Below are 17,997 nucleotides of genomic sequence, written 5' to 3'. Positions count from 1 at the left end.
TCAGCGAGTTTAACGTGCACCAACTACATATTATATCAAAATTAGTCACATCATACATTCTCAACAGTTGCATTGTATTTCCCATAGTTGCTTGGATTAAACTAAAGCAACAGAAGCTAAATCGCACCAAACAAAGTGTTTAACACTTGCAAGCACAAACATTTGATTCAACATGCCAAAAAGATACAAAAAAGCGGAAGTCTCCTGCTCTCAACAAGAGCAAGAAAATCCTTGCTTCCCCATCCATAACTTAAAAAACAGACTAATTGGACGGTACCTACTGTCTTCTATTTCTGAAACTGTGCCTGTAGAGGAGAAGGGGTCTGATTTGAAATTGACGTATGATCCTTGGATGGAGCTTTTCCCAGAACATTCAAAACTTTCATTCGATGCAACTCCTTACCTGCAAAAAGAAAAGAATCATTACAATCCGCATTGGTAGAATCATTTTCTACTGGGAGAGAAGGCTTAGCTTGAAAAAGACCAATTAGATGATTCACACAAATGTCAACCATTCAGAGTAATTTTGATTATTGGGTGGGCTGTTGTCCTCCCCTATTACTATTTTTAAAAAAAATAAATTACAAAAAAAACTCCATGAGGTTTACGTTTATTACACTTACATCTAATAATTTGTAAAACCTACATTTACGCCCAATTTAATTAACGGCGTTAGTAAATCCTTGCCCCCAAATGAAAAAGAGGATGTATACATTTTCTTATGTCCTTGGGTGGTTGTTATATCACGTAAGATTATTTTGACCATTTTTTTAAAAAAATCAGACGTGGCATTTGATCCTATTTAAAGTTAACGGTTTGACTAATGTTTTGTTAGGTTATAGGTTAATGTATTGGATAAAAATCAACCTCAGGAGATAAGTGTAGGATTTTCATACTATTGGGTGTAAGTGTAATTTATCCCTAATCTCAAAGAGATTTTTGTAATTTACTCTCAAAAAAATGATAATATAGTATATAGTCATAAACAGTTTTTCTGCATAGAAATAATACTGTTTTAGTCTATACAAATGCTACGAAAGACATGCAGGATTACCTTCCTCCAATAAGAGATGTATTGCTCTCTTCTCCAACTCAACAGCATGCCTGCTTCGACCGACCGCCGACAAAGATCGAAGCACTAATATTATCATTAATATGTATAAAGTTAGCAGAACATAAATGATATAGATTTGTTGGGTTATATTACTTAACAATGTGACTTACTTCGAATATATTCCTCCTGGCTTGACTGGTCACAGCTCTTCAAGAACATCTGCAGCCGAATAAACCTTTCTTTCCATTCTTGACTACCCGATCTCGGAGGGTCTGCTTGAACAGCTGTCATGGAAGTGACCATTGAATCGTGTGGTTCTGCAACAGCCAACCCAGTGATGGGCCTTCCTGGACAGGGGAAAACTGACGATCCACCAGATGAAGTAGCCAGAGATGCCACTGGCATAGGCACAGGATGAGAAGCCTCCTTAGGCTCTTGGGTCTGACCCTGCCGCAGATTTTGTTCTTTTGTTTTGTTGCCAGATTTCCTTGACTCGGGAGTATCAGCACTATCCATATTGAGACAAGTGCTCATCTTGCCTTGCTCAGTTTCAAGTTTCCTACGTACATACACAAGATGTCCATTTGGACCAATGTTGCCTGGGGCCTGGTGACTGGAAGGACTTGATGGATCATCAGGCTGTGGCCTCTTAGTACCAACTTCCTTCACAGAACCTGGGGTGATTCCTTTGTCTTTAGGAAGAGGAGAGGTTCCGGGCTGCTTAGTAATGATGTTCCTAGATTCATTTGGCAACTCCCTTAAAGCCACCTTTTTTACTGAGATTGGATGTTGCTTGTCTCCAGCAGGCATGGCACGTCCACTGCTAGGCAATCTGTACCCACTAAACTTATCTATCATTTGTTGAACCATTGGCAGATAGCAGCTCAACCAGATTATGCTGAAGAACAACCAGAAAAAAAAAAAAAAAAAAAACGAACGGATATGAGTAGAATGTAGAAAGAACATAGCAGTCAGTAAGATTTCATGTCCAAATGCCAGTGCGATGAGACAACTCAGAAGGTAGACGCTAATGGAAGTAGACATATATTTGCAGTAACTCTTATAACAGAAATAGGACTAGCAAGAAAGCACAATGCTTGAACAAGATACACAACATGAAAAAACAATTAATAACTCAAAAATGTAATCAAAGTTGTAAACATTCAGGATTAATCATTTTTCCCTTAATCTTTTCTTCCTGCGCAAGATCGAGAAGAATAATTAAGGGGCATGGAAGATTGAAACAATGGATAGCTTCTATGCCTCTTCATGCATGTCACAAGTATTTGAGGCTAGCCTCATGTGATGTTAGTGCACACACATTTTCACTCTCACAGATACTCAAAGACAGATTTGAGCACCCCCCCCCCACCCCCCGACCGACACACACACTTGGCCTTCAAAGATCTAAATATCACATACCCATACAATTTCAATCAATTCTCTATTATTTTATTCTTGATAATTTAAATCTTACAGTTCATATACACTCTAAATACCTGGGCAGTTAATATATTCGTTCCTCAGTCTGTCCTTTATATAGTTTCATCAAAGACTATAATTAATTTTTAAAATTTCTGCACAATTTTCATGATTACCTGGATCACTTTCATTTTGTCCTCAATTAGCACAAACTCCTATAGCTTTGATATACTCATTTCGCTTGAAAGTTTTATGATACACCATATCTGGCATTCTCATTTATGCCGAACTCTTCTTTTTTGCTAGGCCAACTTCTTTATCACCCAACATTGTAGACTATACAGCATTGAAGACCTTACTGCAGTTATTCAAATTTTCCCTTCAATTGTCAAGACATGTTCTAGCCGCATAACACCCAGGAAGCACCTCCCCTCTTCACCCATGCAACTCAGGTTTTATTACATAACATGTCTTCATCCACCTCTCTATTATTTTTGTATAACAGACCCAAATATCAATAGCAATCACATCAAGGTATTTATTGAACATTAAATTTGAATGAGACATTATTTTAATTTCCATTTCTCCATTTAAATCACATTTTGCATATACATGTTTCCCCTATTGATTTGTGGGTGTATGTATATACATATATCTATATGCGCATAATGAACAAATACACATATTTAGACAAAAAGAGATATTACTTTGTACATAGCAGAAAGAAAACGAATTTTTACAACATGTCCTTCCATACCCAGCAGCATGGTCTGGGAGCTGGCACTCAGTGCATTCACCCTCTCCCTTAAACTTCCTTTACATTCCCTTGATGACTTCCTAAGCTTGGTCGAGCAAGCAGTAAGGAGGACAACTAATGTGCACTATATATCCCACAATATGTGGGGTAGTAGATCTGATGCAACATAGAATGATTGCATGTTTAATGCCTGGCAAATCCCAATGCACTGAGGATTCAGCAATAGTGTTTCCCAAGCCATGGAGCTTCTGGGAAAAACCTCATCTCTGGGCATCCAACAGGGGCATTCAAGTCCCACTGTCCACATTCTAGCACTTCTTTCCCTTGGGTTACCCCCCACCCCCGCCACAACCAAACAGAATACCCCCTGTGGGAACATTTAAAATCAATTCCCAAGGCTTCATCAAGTAGACAAATGGTCACTGCAGGGCAGGCCATATCATACAAGATCTCTGAGGCCAACTTCTTCATGCTCAGAAAATTGGGTTCTTAGATGCTTCTGTGCCAATTCTGGAGCTGCAAGCAGCTTTGGAGGGGCAAGCCGTGCCGTAGACAATTATCCTGGCTACTGGATCTAGCAGAGGTTGACTTAGTGGCAGCGACCCAGCGGCGACACTGCTGCCCTAACCCTAAAGAGAACTATGGTTGATCCCTCTTAAATTTTTGTTGCCCATCCAGTCAAGGCTGGACATGGAGGTTACACATATTTTGAGGCCAACAGCATGGTGGACTGGGTGGCCAATTTTGCAGCTGAGCATTGTGGAATGATAAAGTGGGCAAGTTCACTTAGCGACAGACTCATGAAGCTGCTTCATAGTGATAGAGAGACATGTGTTTCAAAGATTTTACTAAGCTAGAGAGAGAGAGAGAGAGAGGGAGCGAGAGTTCTCCAGACCTGAGGCCAAATCCAACTGGACCACTAGTCACAGATGGCCTAAAAGATTTGATTAAATCTAGATTTAAGAATGGAAACAAGATGCCAATCATTATACCATAGCATCATTATTTTCATAAATGATTTGTTAAATACACTTGTCTTTTACTATGCCAAAGTTGGAGTTTGTTATGCTCCAGCAACCTAATGTAAACAGAAAAAGAGCTCCTGGAAGATAATACACAATGATTCCAAAACTCAATACAATTTAAAGACACACCGCATTTAATATGTCTTAGAATCTCCAATCATTAGAATAATTAGTTTATGGAAAAAAGGGTATTTCAAAGAGAAGTTCAGCATCATTTTAGGTTTGTACAACATAGGCAAATAATCCTGTCATTTTATAGAATTTGAACTCAATCTTACTGATCAGTGTCCATTAACTACTCTTGCTGGTTTGGAGTAATGTGTCAACAACTGGTGTTGTGTCCTCTGAAATCAATGCTTGGGATGTAAATGTCTCAACTAGGCCCATATAACCACCCTGCATCCAACCCACACCCAAACCCTGGATGATATTAGGTATGCTTCCGAACTTAAGACCTAAATTCCAACAAATGCAGATAACAATCTTACAGAACTGAAACAACCCAAATAAACCTGATTCCAACTAATCAAAACTGACAGAAATTGGTCCAAAGATCAGGTCTCACCCATAAAACTTAGGGCAATAAAAACCATACCAGAAAAGGGACCAATCACCCTGGCCCATCAAATATATGGTTGTATTTGGGTCTAAATGATATATCCAGGCGGTTTCAGTCAGATCTAGTCAGCTTCAACCTAATGCAACTTGACCAAATTGTGCCTCCTAACCAGCATGCACCATCACAACATAAGCCCAACTTTTCATTAATGAATTTCCTTGTTGGTCCTGATATATTTAGGTTACATCCTCCCTTCATATCTGAACAATTTTCTTCAATTAGAGCAAATAAGCAATAATTACCCAATAATATTAATATAAAGAGTTGATAATTTCTGATGTAAATGCTATGTTGGTATAGATGTAAAGGCTTTGTTCTAAACAGCAAGTGAACAAAAATCAAGGTTATTCATAACAATAGATAAGACTTACTATAGCATATTTGTAACAAAATTAAACAAGAAATTTGTATGTATTAGGGATTTCAGCTTAAAAAATTAACTGGTTTTGCATTTTGAATGAGGTCAAACCATATTCCCTATTCATTGAGAATTTGCATGTAAATATAAGGGTAATCAACTTTACTCAATGAAGAGAAAACATGAGACCACAAAGAGTTGAGCATGAAGCACATGCATTAATGCAGAAATGATATGAATTTTACATACTACAATCAGAAGGTTAAAATTAAAACTACGAAAGACCTATGTTAAAATTTCATTTGTCAGTTGTAAAGAATTGAACAGTTAACAGGTCCTAAAATTTCAAAGTTCATTATACTATTTATAGAACGATGTTCAGTTATATGCTGATCAAACATAAGCAGCCAGACATGGAGTGATGTCTTTTATTACCTTTTTTGGCTTGGAGGAACATGGTATACGAGATGCCATCAACAAAACAATTGGGAGTGTAAGGTCGATGAAGCAGAAAGAAGAAAAAGAATCTAAATGATGGCTTTTTTTCTGATTCCTGATAAGATTAACAATATAATAGGTAAAGCCCTTAGTTGATAACAAATAATTGTGTAAACCTGTCTTACTGCTAGTATATCATAAACAAGTTAGTGTTGTTGAATGATTGTGACTACTGCCTTAATCCAATATAGAATTTTTTCAGGTCTTTCACTAGTTCTCCTGCCTTTTTCACTTCGAAAGGTAAAAATTATGAGAAAAAAAATCAACTAGAATGATATCACAACAATAGAATCCCAGCAAATGAGTGTTGTGCCCTGCGAATAAAGGAGGCTGGGGCAGACCCAACAGTTCAGATGACACACACCATAACAGTCCTAGATGCTACAGAGTACAGGGTCACAAATAGTATAAGATGACAAGTGTGTAAACAAACTAAGAAATAATCAAAAACATTATAGAAACAGAAATTTAAAGAAACCATAAAAGATCATGAAATAGATAAATTTTGCAAGTATATATATAGTTCAAGGAAATTTTTGGCACAAGTCAGAAGCATAATGTTTTAAATTATGGTTCAAATAAAAGCATTTATTTCAGAAAGAAAATGTATATAACAGAAAGTTTGTGACAAAACTGAAGTAACTGAAAAAAGGCGAATTTCATGGTTTTATCCAACATGCTTTTCTATTCTACTATGTGAATATAGCGCCATGCATAAGGAAAAATCAATTTTCTTGCATAAAATCAAACTTTTTAAAATTATGTTGAAGAAAAAGGTTAAATATAATGAATCTAACCAAAATGATATCTATTTCTTCAATTTTTCTATTTTCCCTATTTTTTCATTTCTCCTCTCTTCATTTCCTTCTTTGATGTTAGAATGACAAAAGCATGAAACAACATGCCTCATTTAACTTCAAATTCTTCTGAAAAAATAAAAGCAGGCTGCACCACCACCAGTTAATCCTCCAATTTAGCCAATTTCAGGATGTACCATCGAACTCCTACAGCCAATCAACCCACATGCTGATTGATGAGGTACAAACCCTATCAAGTGTTGATATTAACAATATGTACCAATGAAAACATACTAGTTCCAAGTTCCAACTACTTGTTAGCTTCATACTGTATTTGCTCTTTTTGGACAAAAGAGTGCATTTGCTAATACTAATGCCATTAGCTCAACCAAAATAAGGTTGACAAAATGAATGAGGATATGAGGACATGATATATGACAGCTTTACCAGAACTTTGAGAAAGAAATGTGCCTTAGCTTAGCAATTAGCACAACTCATGCACCTAAAATCATAAATAGAGCTTGAGAGCTGGTAGTTCACTCTATCGTGTAATTAGTAACTAGTTGAAAGGCCAACCAGTTATCCCCTTATAAAACTCCTACGTGAAAGTGGTAACTCCGTTACCTCTTTCACTCCTCTAGAACACGGTTGAAAAATACAAGTGTCAAAAAGAACTCCAGTGGTGAAAAAATTTGGATATCCAAAGCACATCAAATATAAGCAGAAAGAAAGAACCATGGTGAATGAAATACTTATTAAGATGCATTTTAGAAACAGGTCACATCAATGAAATTGCACTCCTACAGTGGATTTGACCTCATAATGCAAAATCTTCTTTTTACAATTACAAAGGCCAATTCTTTGTATAAGTATGCTACCTTAGCTTCCACACTATGCATTCGACCATCATATTCACATTTCTACAACTTTTTTGTGCCTTCATTGGTATGTAGCTAAAAGTGGATTTTAGAAACAGAATATTGTCCCACCACCAGATATAAGTATTTGCAGTGTTTTCAAATATGGTGCATAAGACTGCATATGCAACCGCACATGTAGATGTTGTCCTTTGACCACACCGCATTGCCTATATGCGGTTACTATATACCACATATATGCCCAAAAGGCAACCCCTTTCGCACTATGGGGCCATGTATGTTGCTCAATTAGAATTTAGTAGCTGCATGTGTGGCTCATTTAGCATTATAAGGCAAACATTTGGCCCACTCTTATGGAGGCCTTTGAGGACAGAGCATGTGGAACCTAATAGTTAGTTTGGATGAAAGTTTTATTTACTTATTACTATTGCTATTAATATTAAGTACTAAGTACTACACAGTAGTTATTAGTTGTTACTATTATTAGCATTGACATGAAAGGGTGTCCTAGTGCACAAAGTCCCCACCATTGCAGGATCTTGAGAGGGTCAGATGTAGCCTTACCCCGCATGCGGAAAAGCTATTTTCGTGTTTCGATGAAGCAACTTTACGATAGCGTCAAAGTTGGTGTTTTGTTACTAATATTGATATTATTATCCAAAAACAAAAAAAAATTCATGATTGTTGTTTGACTGGTACTTAATATATCTTATTTAATTTTATATAGTTAAAAGTACTAACTGCATATGCGCTTGCAAATGAAACCAGCATAACCTATATGCACTATCCAGTCTCCTGACCATCCATACACTATGAATGATTTTTAAAACACAAAGTATATGCGAGAAATTAGAAAAGCCTAATGGCATGGAATCAATGAAATTTCACAAAAATAGATTATATCATCCATAAAGAAAAAATCAGAATTTTATTTAACTAAATGAGGCGAAGTTGCCCACTTGCTTATTCAACATTGATTAAGGCAGGAAAAGGGTCACAACCATGCACAGAGTAGGATGAGCTCACTTAAACATGAAAAGCTATCATTACGCATTAGACATTCCAAAGGAGGAATACTGAAGATATCAAATGGAACTCCGGTGGCATAGAATATAAGTCGTAAAATGTGATATTTATCTACTAAAGATAGTGTTTTCTATTGTCTTTAGCATTAAGAAAAAACAATTCAAAAAGAAAAGAAGGAAATCCTAAATCATAACATAACTGACAGGCCTTGTTATATTTGGGGTATGCATTAAGAATTCTTCTCAACCAATTATTCCTATTTGAGGGCTGCATCATTGGTCATTGTTATCTTTAAAAAATAAAAAAAAAGAGGAAAGAAAGAAAATCAAAGCCTCTGTATATTGTCTTTGCTCTTACCTTATCTCACTTGACCATTCAAAAAATATCTAAACTCCTTCCAGTGTGGCAGCTGCATTCTAAAGGCAGAACTGAAAGCTAGGTCAAGCTTCATTGTTACAGACCAAAAAAGTATATTAGTGGATTCTGTTCTTATGTTAGTTGCTATCATGGAATTAAGTTAGCATTAGAAGATATTAGATTTGTAGTTCCTTAAAAGAAAGTGGTAAGGGTTTGGATCAAGGGCAGTTCCTGCACTGTTATTCAAGATCTTTTGTTGATGTCAACACCTCCTGAAAGAGGTTGTCCATCTACAAGGGAAAAGGAAGTCTCCCATAATTTGAAGGGGGGCAAGTAACTTGTGGAGTGGCAATGATCCAGGTAGAGAATGTCCTTTGTGGACAAAAGGGACAAGCCAGAGCATCAGCTTGTCACTAAGAAAAGGACACAATATTAAAGTCTTGCAGACCTGAAAAACTTGGGCATATGGTCATAGAAACTCAGCATCCAGCTTCTAAGATCACAAACACACATAATAATAACAACAAATCATGAGTAGGCATAAACAATCCTTGTTGAATTTCTAATTTTTGGACCAACACTTGAGGAATGTAATTTTTTTCAGCTTGCAATTTGGAGCAACATTCAAATTCTGTCTATGCCACCACAGGGTTAAAACCCTGCTATCATTCCTTTTAGCTCTAATTTCGTGTACCAAGGCATTAAGGGAATGAGAGTATGCCTAAAGCCATGTGAGAATATGAGTGATTATTAATACCACCCGACCAAGTGCTGCCATGCCTAACATACAATTTTAACTTCGGACCATATCCTTAATCATCTGATTCACAAAGATGTGCTGTCCTCAGATGAAAGGTTCTTTATCTTTGAAAGCCAATTTCAATAAAGATATGGTTCCCGGTGCCTGTCTTAATTTCTTCATCTTTTTCACTTGCAATGATGATGATGCATTCACCCTTTCCTTGCGGGGAATTCAAAAGACCAATTTTACCATGGGATATCCAGTATCAGACGAAGCTCTTCTCTAATAGCTAGGAAGTCAATGTAAACTAAACTCTGAGAGAGATCGAAAGGCATGAAGACTGTTGGGCCAGCACAATTTAGAGATCATTTCCAAGAACATCATATCATAATCAAGTTTGGTCTTTGAAGGCACCATGACAAGCCATCAACATCCCAGGCCTCACCAAAGATGGAAACTGATCAGAAGAAAGATCGATTGCAAAATTCACTTCGCGTAGAGATTGAATTCAACCAGTTGCCGTTAAAAGAACACACAATTGAACCAGATAGTAAGTTAAAGAGAATGCTAGAGTTGGGCACGTAATTTTCACAGAAAAATGTAAAATTTTCACTCTTCGGACGCAATGGCATAAAAAATTCTGAACTTTTGGGAAGGAAGCTAATGGAATCGAAGGGGATATCTTAATGGAATTCTAAAGGAAGTATTTGGTACCCGATGGAGCTCGATTACGGTGAAAATTTTCAATTTTTGGATACGTTTCGCACCAAATCACATAGGCTCCAACAACCATGGAGAAAAATTTGAACATGAAATCGCCCTCATTCGTGCCACGAAAAAAGGTTAAAAAGTTCGAATAATAAACTGAAGAAATTCCAAGCAAATTAAAAATCGAAACCCCAATTCATAACACGGAAAGAGACAGAAAGAATGAGGCAACTATTACCTCTACCGGCAATGCCGATCATCGCCGGTTCGAGAAAATCGAAGCGGGGGTTCCCGTCGCAATCGCGGTTAGCGGGGGAGGAGAGTTTAGGGTTAGAACACTGATTTTGAACTGGGCTCGGCTGTCCGGCGAAACGGCTCCCACGGAGAGCATTATGAGGTCGTCGAATCCGTCGTCCGCACCATAGTGTGAAACCATCTTCTGCGCTCGTATATGTGCGCCGAATGTGGGCGGTTTGGATGGACTTTGGTAGAAAATCAAACGGTGGATGCAGCAGTTACATAACGTTTTTTATACAGACGTTAGGATGCCGTATTATTCCCGACTTTGACGGCGGGGCTTTTTTCCCTCTTGAAAAACATTCGGGGGACGTTTCAACCCGCTGGCGGTGGCCATCAAAAAGAGCTGGGTCATATATCAATTCGAGTGAAATGCAGGTTGGATTGAAAAATTCTAAATCTGATTCTGATTTATTTATTAAATATATTAAAATGTAAAATTTAAATATAATATATTTAATAAATAAGTAATCTGATTCGATTTATATAATCTACTTAACTTGGTAACCTTTATAACGTCTTAACCTATATAATCTATATAACTTGTTAACCTATTTAATAAATAGATAAAATGTTTAATATTTTTAACCCGACTTGATTAATGAATAGATTAAACGGATCGAGAGGATGAAATCTGAACCCAACCCGATTAATAAACAATTTAAATGGATTAACCCGTTTATACCCAAATCTGTTTATTGTATTTGGAATACGGATTGAGTTGACATGTCTGATCATATTTTGCCAACCCTATCCGCTGCCACTATAAATTTGCAGTGTTATACACAAGCTCACAAAGGTTGATTTTAACCTAACCCGTGGCTGATCTCCAGATTTTAATACTCATGCTTTAATAGCTAGAATAGGACTTCATTGAATTTTTGGCGAGCAAATGATTTCAAGTTTAATATTATGTCCGAGACTAGGCAAAAGAAATGCCATGTCGTCGCGTAGATGCATCAAGGCATTCGTGCAATAAGATTGAAATTATTTTGGTAAACAGTTGTGGAACGCCTGCATTTATTTGGATTATTGGAGCCCAAACTAAAGGGAGATGAGAGAATCGATCTTTTCCATGAGAGTCGGTCTGATTAGAAGGAACCTCTTTGAACCATTGTCTGCTTCAGCTAACCATGGCATACAAAATTAGATCACGCCACAAATGGGCTGGGTTTATATCTGATTGCTACAATCTTTCCATTCATACTAACTACTAAGGAGATCCAATATAGACCAGCAAGGCTCTGTGATTATCGTGGTAAATAACTCCTAGAGCGTGTTTGTGTTGCAGCTTATTGGTTGTCCCCATTTGGGCGGCAGAAAGCTCGAATACTATATCAACCAATTTAGCCAAGAGAGTTTAGGCTATCCTCAAAAGTGCCTGATAATTATAATCACCAAATGAGAAACGGGAGAAGACGATCATATATCATAGACAAAACACAAGTCAAAGCAGTATACAAAGTGTGTATTTACAATGACAACCAAGGGTCTTCATATACATACATATATATATATATATATATATATATATCATATCAACAAAGAGTGATGCATCCAAATGCATCAATAGTTCAACAGCTAACATAACAAGTTACACAGCTCTTGACCACATATATCTACTTATTTCTCGCCAAAATTACGATGCTGAAACTGAGCAGCGTATGGATATAAGCTATTATAAAATGGATAGCATCACATGACAGTGATCTATTGACCGAGATTCCTTAAGAGACGCTCAACTGCAGCATGCACATTCCCGGCAGTGGCACTCAGGGCACGGATGTTCTCCTGGGTGTCACAGAAGCCCATTTCTTGTAGCTGAGACAACTGGGTTGCATAAAGCTGCTCTGGAGGCACTGCAGCAAAAAAGATTCAGTTCTTTAAATTTCTGCATGACTGTTTCGCAGAAGAAGATGCAAGTCACATTTGAAGAAAGAAACAATCAAATATTTAACCATCAGAGGTATTAGGAAGACTAAGACCGCCAGCCCCTCCAAGTCCGCCAAACATGTTCATCAAAAAATCCAGCCCAGTGCTGTTTGGCGTGCCTGCAGCAAAGCGGCATGATGAAAATTCAATTGTCAAGGGAAAACCATTAGACCACGCTCCAGTTTGACAATGAGCCAAAGGAGGTTTGGTCTATTGACTACAGTGTGGCATCAGCAAGTTAATAGGGTTTCCACGAGCTGAAATAAATATTTAACTATGCTAACGAACCAACCGGTGTCATCTTTACAAAGATGCATCAATAGAATTTCACGGCATATGATCAAAGCTATGCAACTCGCAAACACCAGGCAAATGATGACTGAACATTTTTAATTACCTGCACCACCACCTCCCTGATTAGGCTCCCTGCAATTTGATAGCATAAACAGCAATTAGGGAAAAAACAAGAAGACAGCACAAGAATTCAAAACCAGTATGCTATCCAGCCTAGGGATCATGGCAAATCTAGTATTATCTCAAATGAATGGATTAAGAATGGGCCATATCTTACATAAAGAATTCCCTTCACGGAAAAGTTGACAAAATGAAACGAAAAAGTGAATTATTAACCATATAAAGAAAACCAACATTGCAATGATTTTGCCATCTACAAGACCGCCATGTTTACCACTCTTAATAAGGGGCAGAATCAAAAGTTCGACGAGACAGCAGATAAAAAGAGCGAAGGGAAAAATACAAATGCCATCTTTAGGTGCTGACTTACTGGCTTGACTGTTGCCGACCAAGCTGGGAAAAAAGTGATTGTTGTAATGATAGAAATTGCTGCAAGAAACAGAAAGAACAGATTATACCAGGACACAAGTTTATCAAGTCTTGCGAGATTGAATTTACCTGCAGTGTCTCAGGATAAGTAAGCTGGCGAATAGATTCTGGATTTTGTAACATTTCTCTCATTTGGGTATTCGATTCAGCCAAGCTACGGAGCTGGGGACCGAGAGCTAACATCTAATGGCAATCAACAATCACAAGGTAAGACAGATCATGCTAAGATTCTTAAACTGTAAGGAACAACTACCTGATTCATGAACTGAGGGTTGGAGAGGAGGTTCTGCATCATGTGTGTCATGGCTGGGTTTTGCATAATCTGATTTACGAGGGATGGATCTCCCGTGCTACCAGCAATCGTTTCCAACTCCGATAAACCAAGTCCATTGGTAGGAGTTGATCTTGAGTTGGTTGTTTGTGCACCTCCTGTTGAAATAACTTCAAGTATCAATATGATCAGGCAGACAAAGATCAAATAAAAGAGTGAAACAAATAAAACTCACTAGCATTGCTCCAAGGATTTGGAAGTGGGTTAGTATTTGGTGCAGCAGACCCAGTTGTTGTTTCTGAACCAGTAGTCGAAGGGTTTGGAGATGAATCCCTAGACTGAGTAGCACCTTGATTTCCAAGCAGGGCTGCAAATGGGTTGGAACCCAAGTCAGTTCCTGCACCCCCTGCCATTGTTGCGGCATTGAGAAATGGCTCCTGAACAGTTTCATACATCCGCCTAAGCATGTTAAATCCTTCTGGAGAAGATTCAATGTTGCTCATAGCCCTGTCAGTGTTCCGCATCATCTCTCTCATGATTTCAGGATTTCTAACAGCTTCCAAGGTCTGTCGTAGAGTGCTGGGGTCATTAATTACATGTGCAATATCAGGATTCCTGTCTATGATATCACGCATTTGGGGATTGTTCATTATCATGTTTCGCATTAGCTCAGGGTTATTGATAACATTCTGAATAGCAGGCATGTTCATTATTTCCCTCATCATGGTAGGATTCTGAGTCAGCTGTCGTTGCACCTGATCAAACTCTGGGGATCCAAATCCAAACAAATTGGATCCCCAACTACCACCCAGCCCATTAACACCAAGACCAGGAAATAGTGAACCATCAAAACCAGTTCCAAAACCCCCACCCTCATTGGATCCAACACCCCTTGCAACACCTGACATGCTGTTTGGAGTTCTTGAAGCCGGATCCCCAGATGCAGTTGATGATGCAAAACCACGAACCAAGTGAATAGTGTGATCAGAGTCGACACCTGCCAAGAAGTGTCTTATGCCATCAGAAAGAGAGAAAAACTGCTTTTTAAGTACCCATCAGAAACAATACAGATCAAAGAAGTGTCTTATCCCCATAATTACTTAGCCTTCAACTTTGTCATTTAGAATGCAAAGCAGTTCTGACAGGCAATAAGGCAATGTGAATGGCCAGAAAAAGCCCTCAATGCCACTGATACACACACACACACTAAAAAACATAATAATACCAAAAATGCTTTAACTCTTCCTACTCGTGGCTATTGCATGCCTAACAGTCAACCTCCATGACAATGGAAATGAATACTCTATGCGCTCCAACCAAGTCAAGGAGTCATAAAGTGAATTACAAGATCAAGCTAAAGTTCAGCTGCATTTTCAAATCCTACCTATTGTTGATCTCATATTCATGCAAACAAGTTCTCAAGACTTCCCAAGTGGCAACAAAACCAATTGCAGAAAAGCAATGTCAAATGCAATGACAAGGAGTTATCAAGGATTGATGTCAGACAGCAGTTGGTCATAAACATCTGTGAAATTATTCCATAAAGCCTTATTCACTCACTTGCATCAGTACCTCAAGCCATCAACATTTTGATGGAAAAAGGCTTAAAGGCTTGGAGGACGAAGAGGAGAGGATACATTTGCAATAACCCAATAAATTTCCCACTGCATCCACTTCGAAAGGATTCCGCACTATTCTAGCAAAGAACTTAAGGAACATGTTCTTAATGTTAAAATTCCTAAAAACATGAGAATACATAACCTTAGGTGCATTATACTCAAAATTGGTAGATCCATCAATGTTTCAAATAATATTTGGAGATGCATTAGCACATTTTTCATGTTAGCACCAAAATACCATCATGCATTTAAGATAATAACAAGTTATAAACTTGTGCTTGGAGATATTAGTCTAATCATATCCTCAACAAGAAAAAAAAATGATCACTGAGCTGCATCTTAAATGTTCCAACTATTATGAATTTAGATTCAAGAATAACATCATCCATATTAAGTTGAACACTATCGGCATATTGTACAAGCAATACTTGTGTAATAAAACACCGGTAAGGACCATCAAGTCCAAACTGAATAATTTATCTATATGTACATATAAATAAGAGGATCTATATATGTTGTACATATGTTCCCTAAGAACTTGACATTTTCTAAATGCACCTCCCACAAGCCAGCCCTTACCCTACCTACTACAAAATGCATACCTACTTCATGCAACTAAGGCCTCAGGAGGGGGGAGTAGGGGCTTATAGCATGTAGTGACACTAGTATAAGTCTCCTGAAGCTGACCTAGAGAAGCATTAAAAGAATACCATGAAGAAGCAGCGAAAAGCATTATTGCAAATAATTGCATCCTTTTTCATTTTTTGTGAAAGTTATGTGAAAACTAATAGCCTTAATTACCATAATATGTGCATCAACAATTGCAAATTTACAAGCAATTGAAAATTTTTGAAATAGAATTTCATTCTTTTACTTGAATTCATGTTCCATGTATTATATCTTCCAAAGAAAATAATACTTGCTCCTGGAAATCCTGTTGAATTTCAATAACAATTTTGTATCCAATTATTGTTGAGAGGTTAGTTTTATAAGCCCCTCAATTTAATTCCTACCAATTTTTGTATTCACTAAATTGAAAAGAAAGAATGTCATAATATGTTTACTGTAAAAACAGATATTGTAACACACAAAGAGAAGTGCTACTTTGCATCAACAAACTGGGAATAATAGAAAATTTCAAGAATTGCCGCATGTCAAATGAATGAAACCTGCTGGAAAGTTACCTTGATACTGTCACTTATGCAAGTACATATAATTGCATATCAATGAAGTCATATCCCATTTGCTTTATTTAACTAATAGTTTTGCAACCTAAAAATCGTGCTATCTGCCTGTCCACTTAATGATGTTTAGTCAATCTTCTTTAATCAACAAATCTATAGTTTACTATAGAAAATTACTCATTGCTTTGTGGATTGAAAGCAGTTATTAATTTTCTTATCCCTTTTTTTTGGTGCACCCGGTGTCGAGTGAAGTAGCTTTTTCCAGCATTCCTTGTAAATATTTACTTCACACATCAAAGCAACCCATCAAATAAGGGACGTAAACATTATACAGTAACTTTTGCATCTCAATAATTCCTCCCAGTCATCAGTCTAACAGACTAATCATGTGGGAACATCAGATCAAATGGAACCTTAAACATCCGTACCCATCATTGAAAGAAACACAAAAGTCTGAACCCTACCATAAACAAAGCAACAATTCTAAAGTATCTCCCTCTTGCCTAACCGTCCATAATTAATCAGATAGTGCCGATGCTAATTCAAAATCAATGAGAAACAGAGAATCACAAATTACCATCGTAACAATCACCACACTGCTCATCATTTCAAGATTCTACATTCTTGTTATATATTATAAGCAAATTCATGAGCAATTCAAGATAAAAAAATTGGTTTCTGATGATTCTTAAACAACAACAATATCGCCCACTGGAGATCAAATCATCATATATAACAAGAAAGAGTCAGCCAGAATGGCTAACCGTAGCTCGCTAGGGTTTGGTCGTCCTTCAAGATCCGGCCTTTATAAATCAGCCGCTGCTGCTCCGCCGGCACGTCGCACTTCTCGGCAAGAACGGCCTTGAATGAGCCCACAGTGGAATCTAGGCCGGCCTGGACGGAGAACTTGGACCCGTTGGAGCAGCGGATGTGGACGGTCGTCCCGCCCCCACCACCGGCAGCGGCGGCGGCGTAGGCGGAGCCGTCCGCGTCGAGGGAGTCGCCGTCGGCACTCATGGAAGGGAGGATCGGGAGCCCTAACCCCGGACGGAGAAGGATTGGGCCCCGATCCGCGATTAGGAATCGAGAGAAGGGATTTGGGGAGGGAAAGGGCGGGGAGGGTTCTTGCTCGCCTTTTTTTTTCCCTCCCTTGCGGTTCCTCTCTAATTGCTTGGGAGAGAGGAAAAGGAGCGATGGAAGCAAGGAGGGGGCGGAGGAGGAGAGGTCGGAATGTCCTTCGCCCACCCAAATTCTCCCGAAGAAAGGAAGTCTACTTTACATGGAGGAGGGCAAAGAGCTCCGATGGAATTAGGTTCAAGGCGGCACGTGATAGGCATGTGAGTAATGAAGGTCACGTGCCTCTCACGTAGGCAGGATGGGGTGGCGACGGTTGATGGGGATGGATCGATGTTTTCCTGGCGGTTGGCAAAATGCATTGAAGAAGGTTCACCGTTATGCGTCAATGGGGCGCGGCAAAGGTGGTGACCTTGGAAAGTGGGAGAAATAATAAGCGTTCAGATAATCTACGGTGCAATTTTTGCAATGTAGAATATGATACTATCTACCATATTATTCATTTTGAAGATAGATGGCTCTTAATTCATTTTTAA

General features: G+C 38.2%; 2 protein-coding genes across 3 annotated transcripts; both read right to left on the bottom strand.

Moving 5' to 3' along the window:
* Positions 1-10,653, bottom strand: LOC103701114 (uncharacterized). Of its 2 annotated transcripts, XM_017841329.5 has the most exons (5): positions 10,480-10,606; positions 5,671-5,788; positions 1,225-1,952; positions 1,055-1,138; positions 1-403 (listed from the first exon to the last, which is right to left on the bottom strand). In XM_017841329.5, exons 3-5 carry the CDS (start codon positions 1,922-1,924, stop codon positions 288-290), a joined length of 900 nt encoding a protein of 299 aa, XP_017696818.4. In that variant the 5' UTR covers positions 1,925-1,952; positions 5,671-5,788; positions 10,480-10,606; the 3' UTR covers positions 1-287. The 2 variants fall into 2 exon arrangements, with proteins under 2 accessions (XP_017696818.4, XP_008781311.4); XM_008783089.6 differs by lacking the exon at positions 5,671-5,788 and having other exon boundaries at positions 10,480-10,653.
* A 1,287-nt stretch (positions 10,654-11,940) lies between these two features.
* Positions 11,941-17,658, bottom strand: LOC103701100 (ubiquitin domain-containing protein DSK2a-like). Its single transcript, XM_008783069.6, has 8 exons — positions 17,152-17,658; positions 13,820-14,581; positions 13,567-13,742; positions 13,383-13,496; positions 13,255-13,313; positions 12,868-12,896; positions 12,497-12,589; positions 11,941-12,397 (listed from the first exon to the last, which is right to left on the bottom strand). The coding sequence occupies exons 1-8, from the start codon at positions 17,402-17,404 to the stop codon at positions 12,249-12,251; spliced, it is 1,635 nt and encodes a 544-aa protein (XP_008781291.4). The 5' UTR covers positions 17,405-17,658; the 3' UTR covers positions 11,941-12,248.
* Between the last annotated feature and the right edge of the window lie 339 nt (positions 17,659-17,997).

Source organism: Phoenix dactylifera, chromosome 16 (genome assembly GCF_051530095.1).
Source record: "Phoenix dactylifera cultivar Ajwa chromosome 16, Ajwa_hap1_PhDact_Kaust_v1.1, whole genome shotgun sequence".
Lineage (NCBI taxonomy): Eukaryota > Viridiplantae > Streptophyta > Magnoliopsida > Arecales > Arecaceae > Phoenix > Phoenix dactylifera.
The sequence above is the reverse complement of the archived record's forward strand: the minus strand, read 5'-3'. Positions and strand labels throughout refer to the sequence as shown.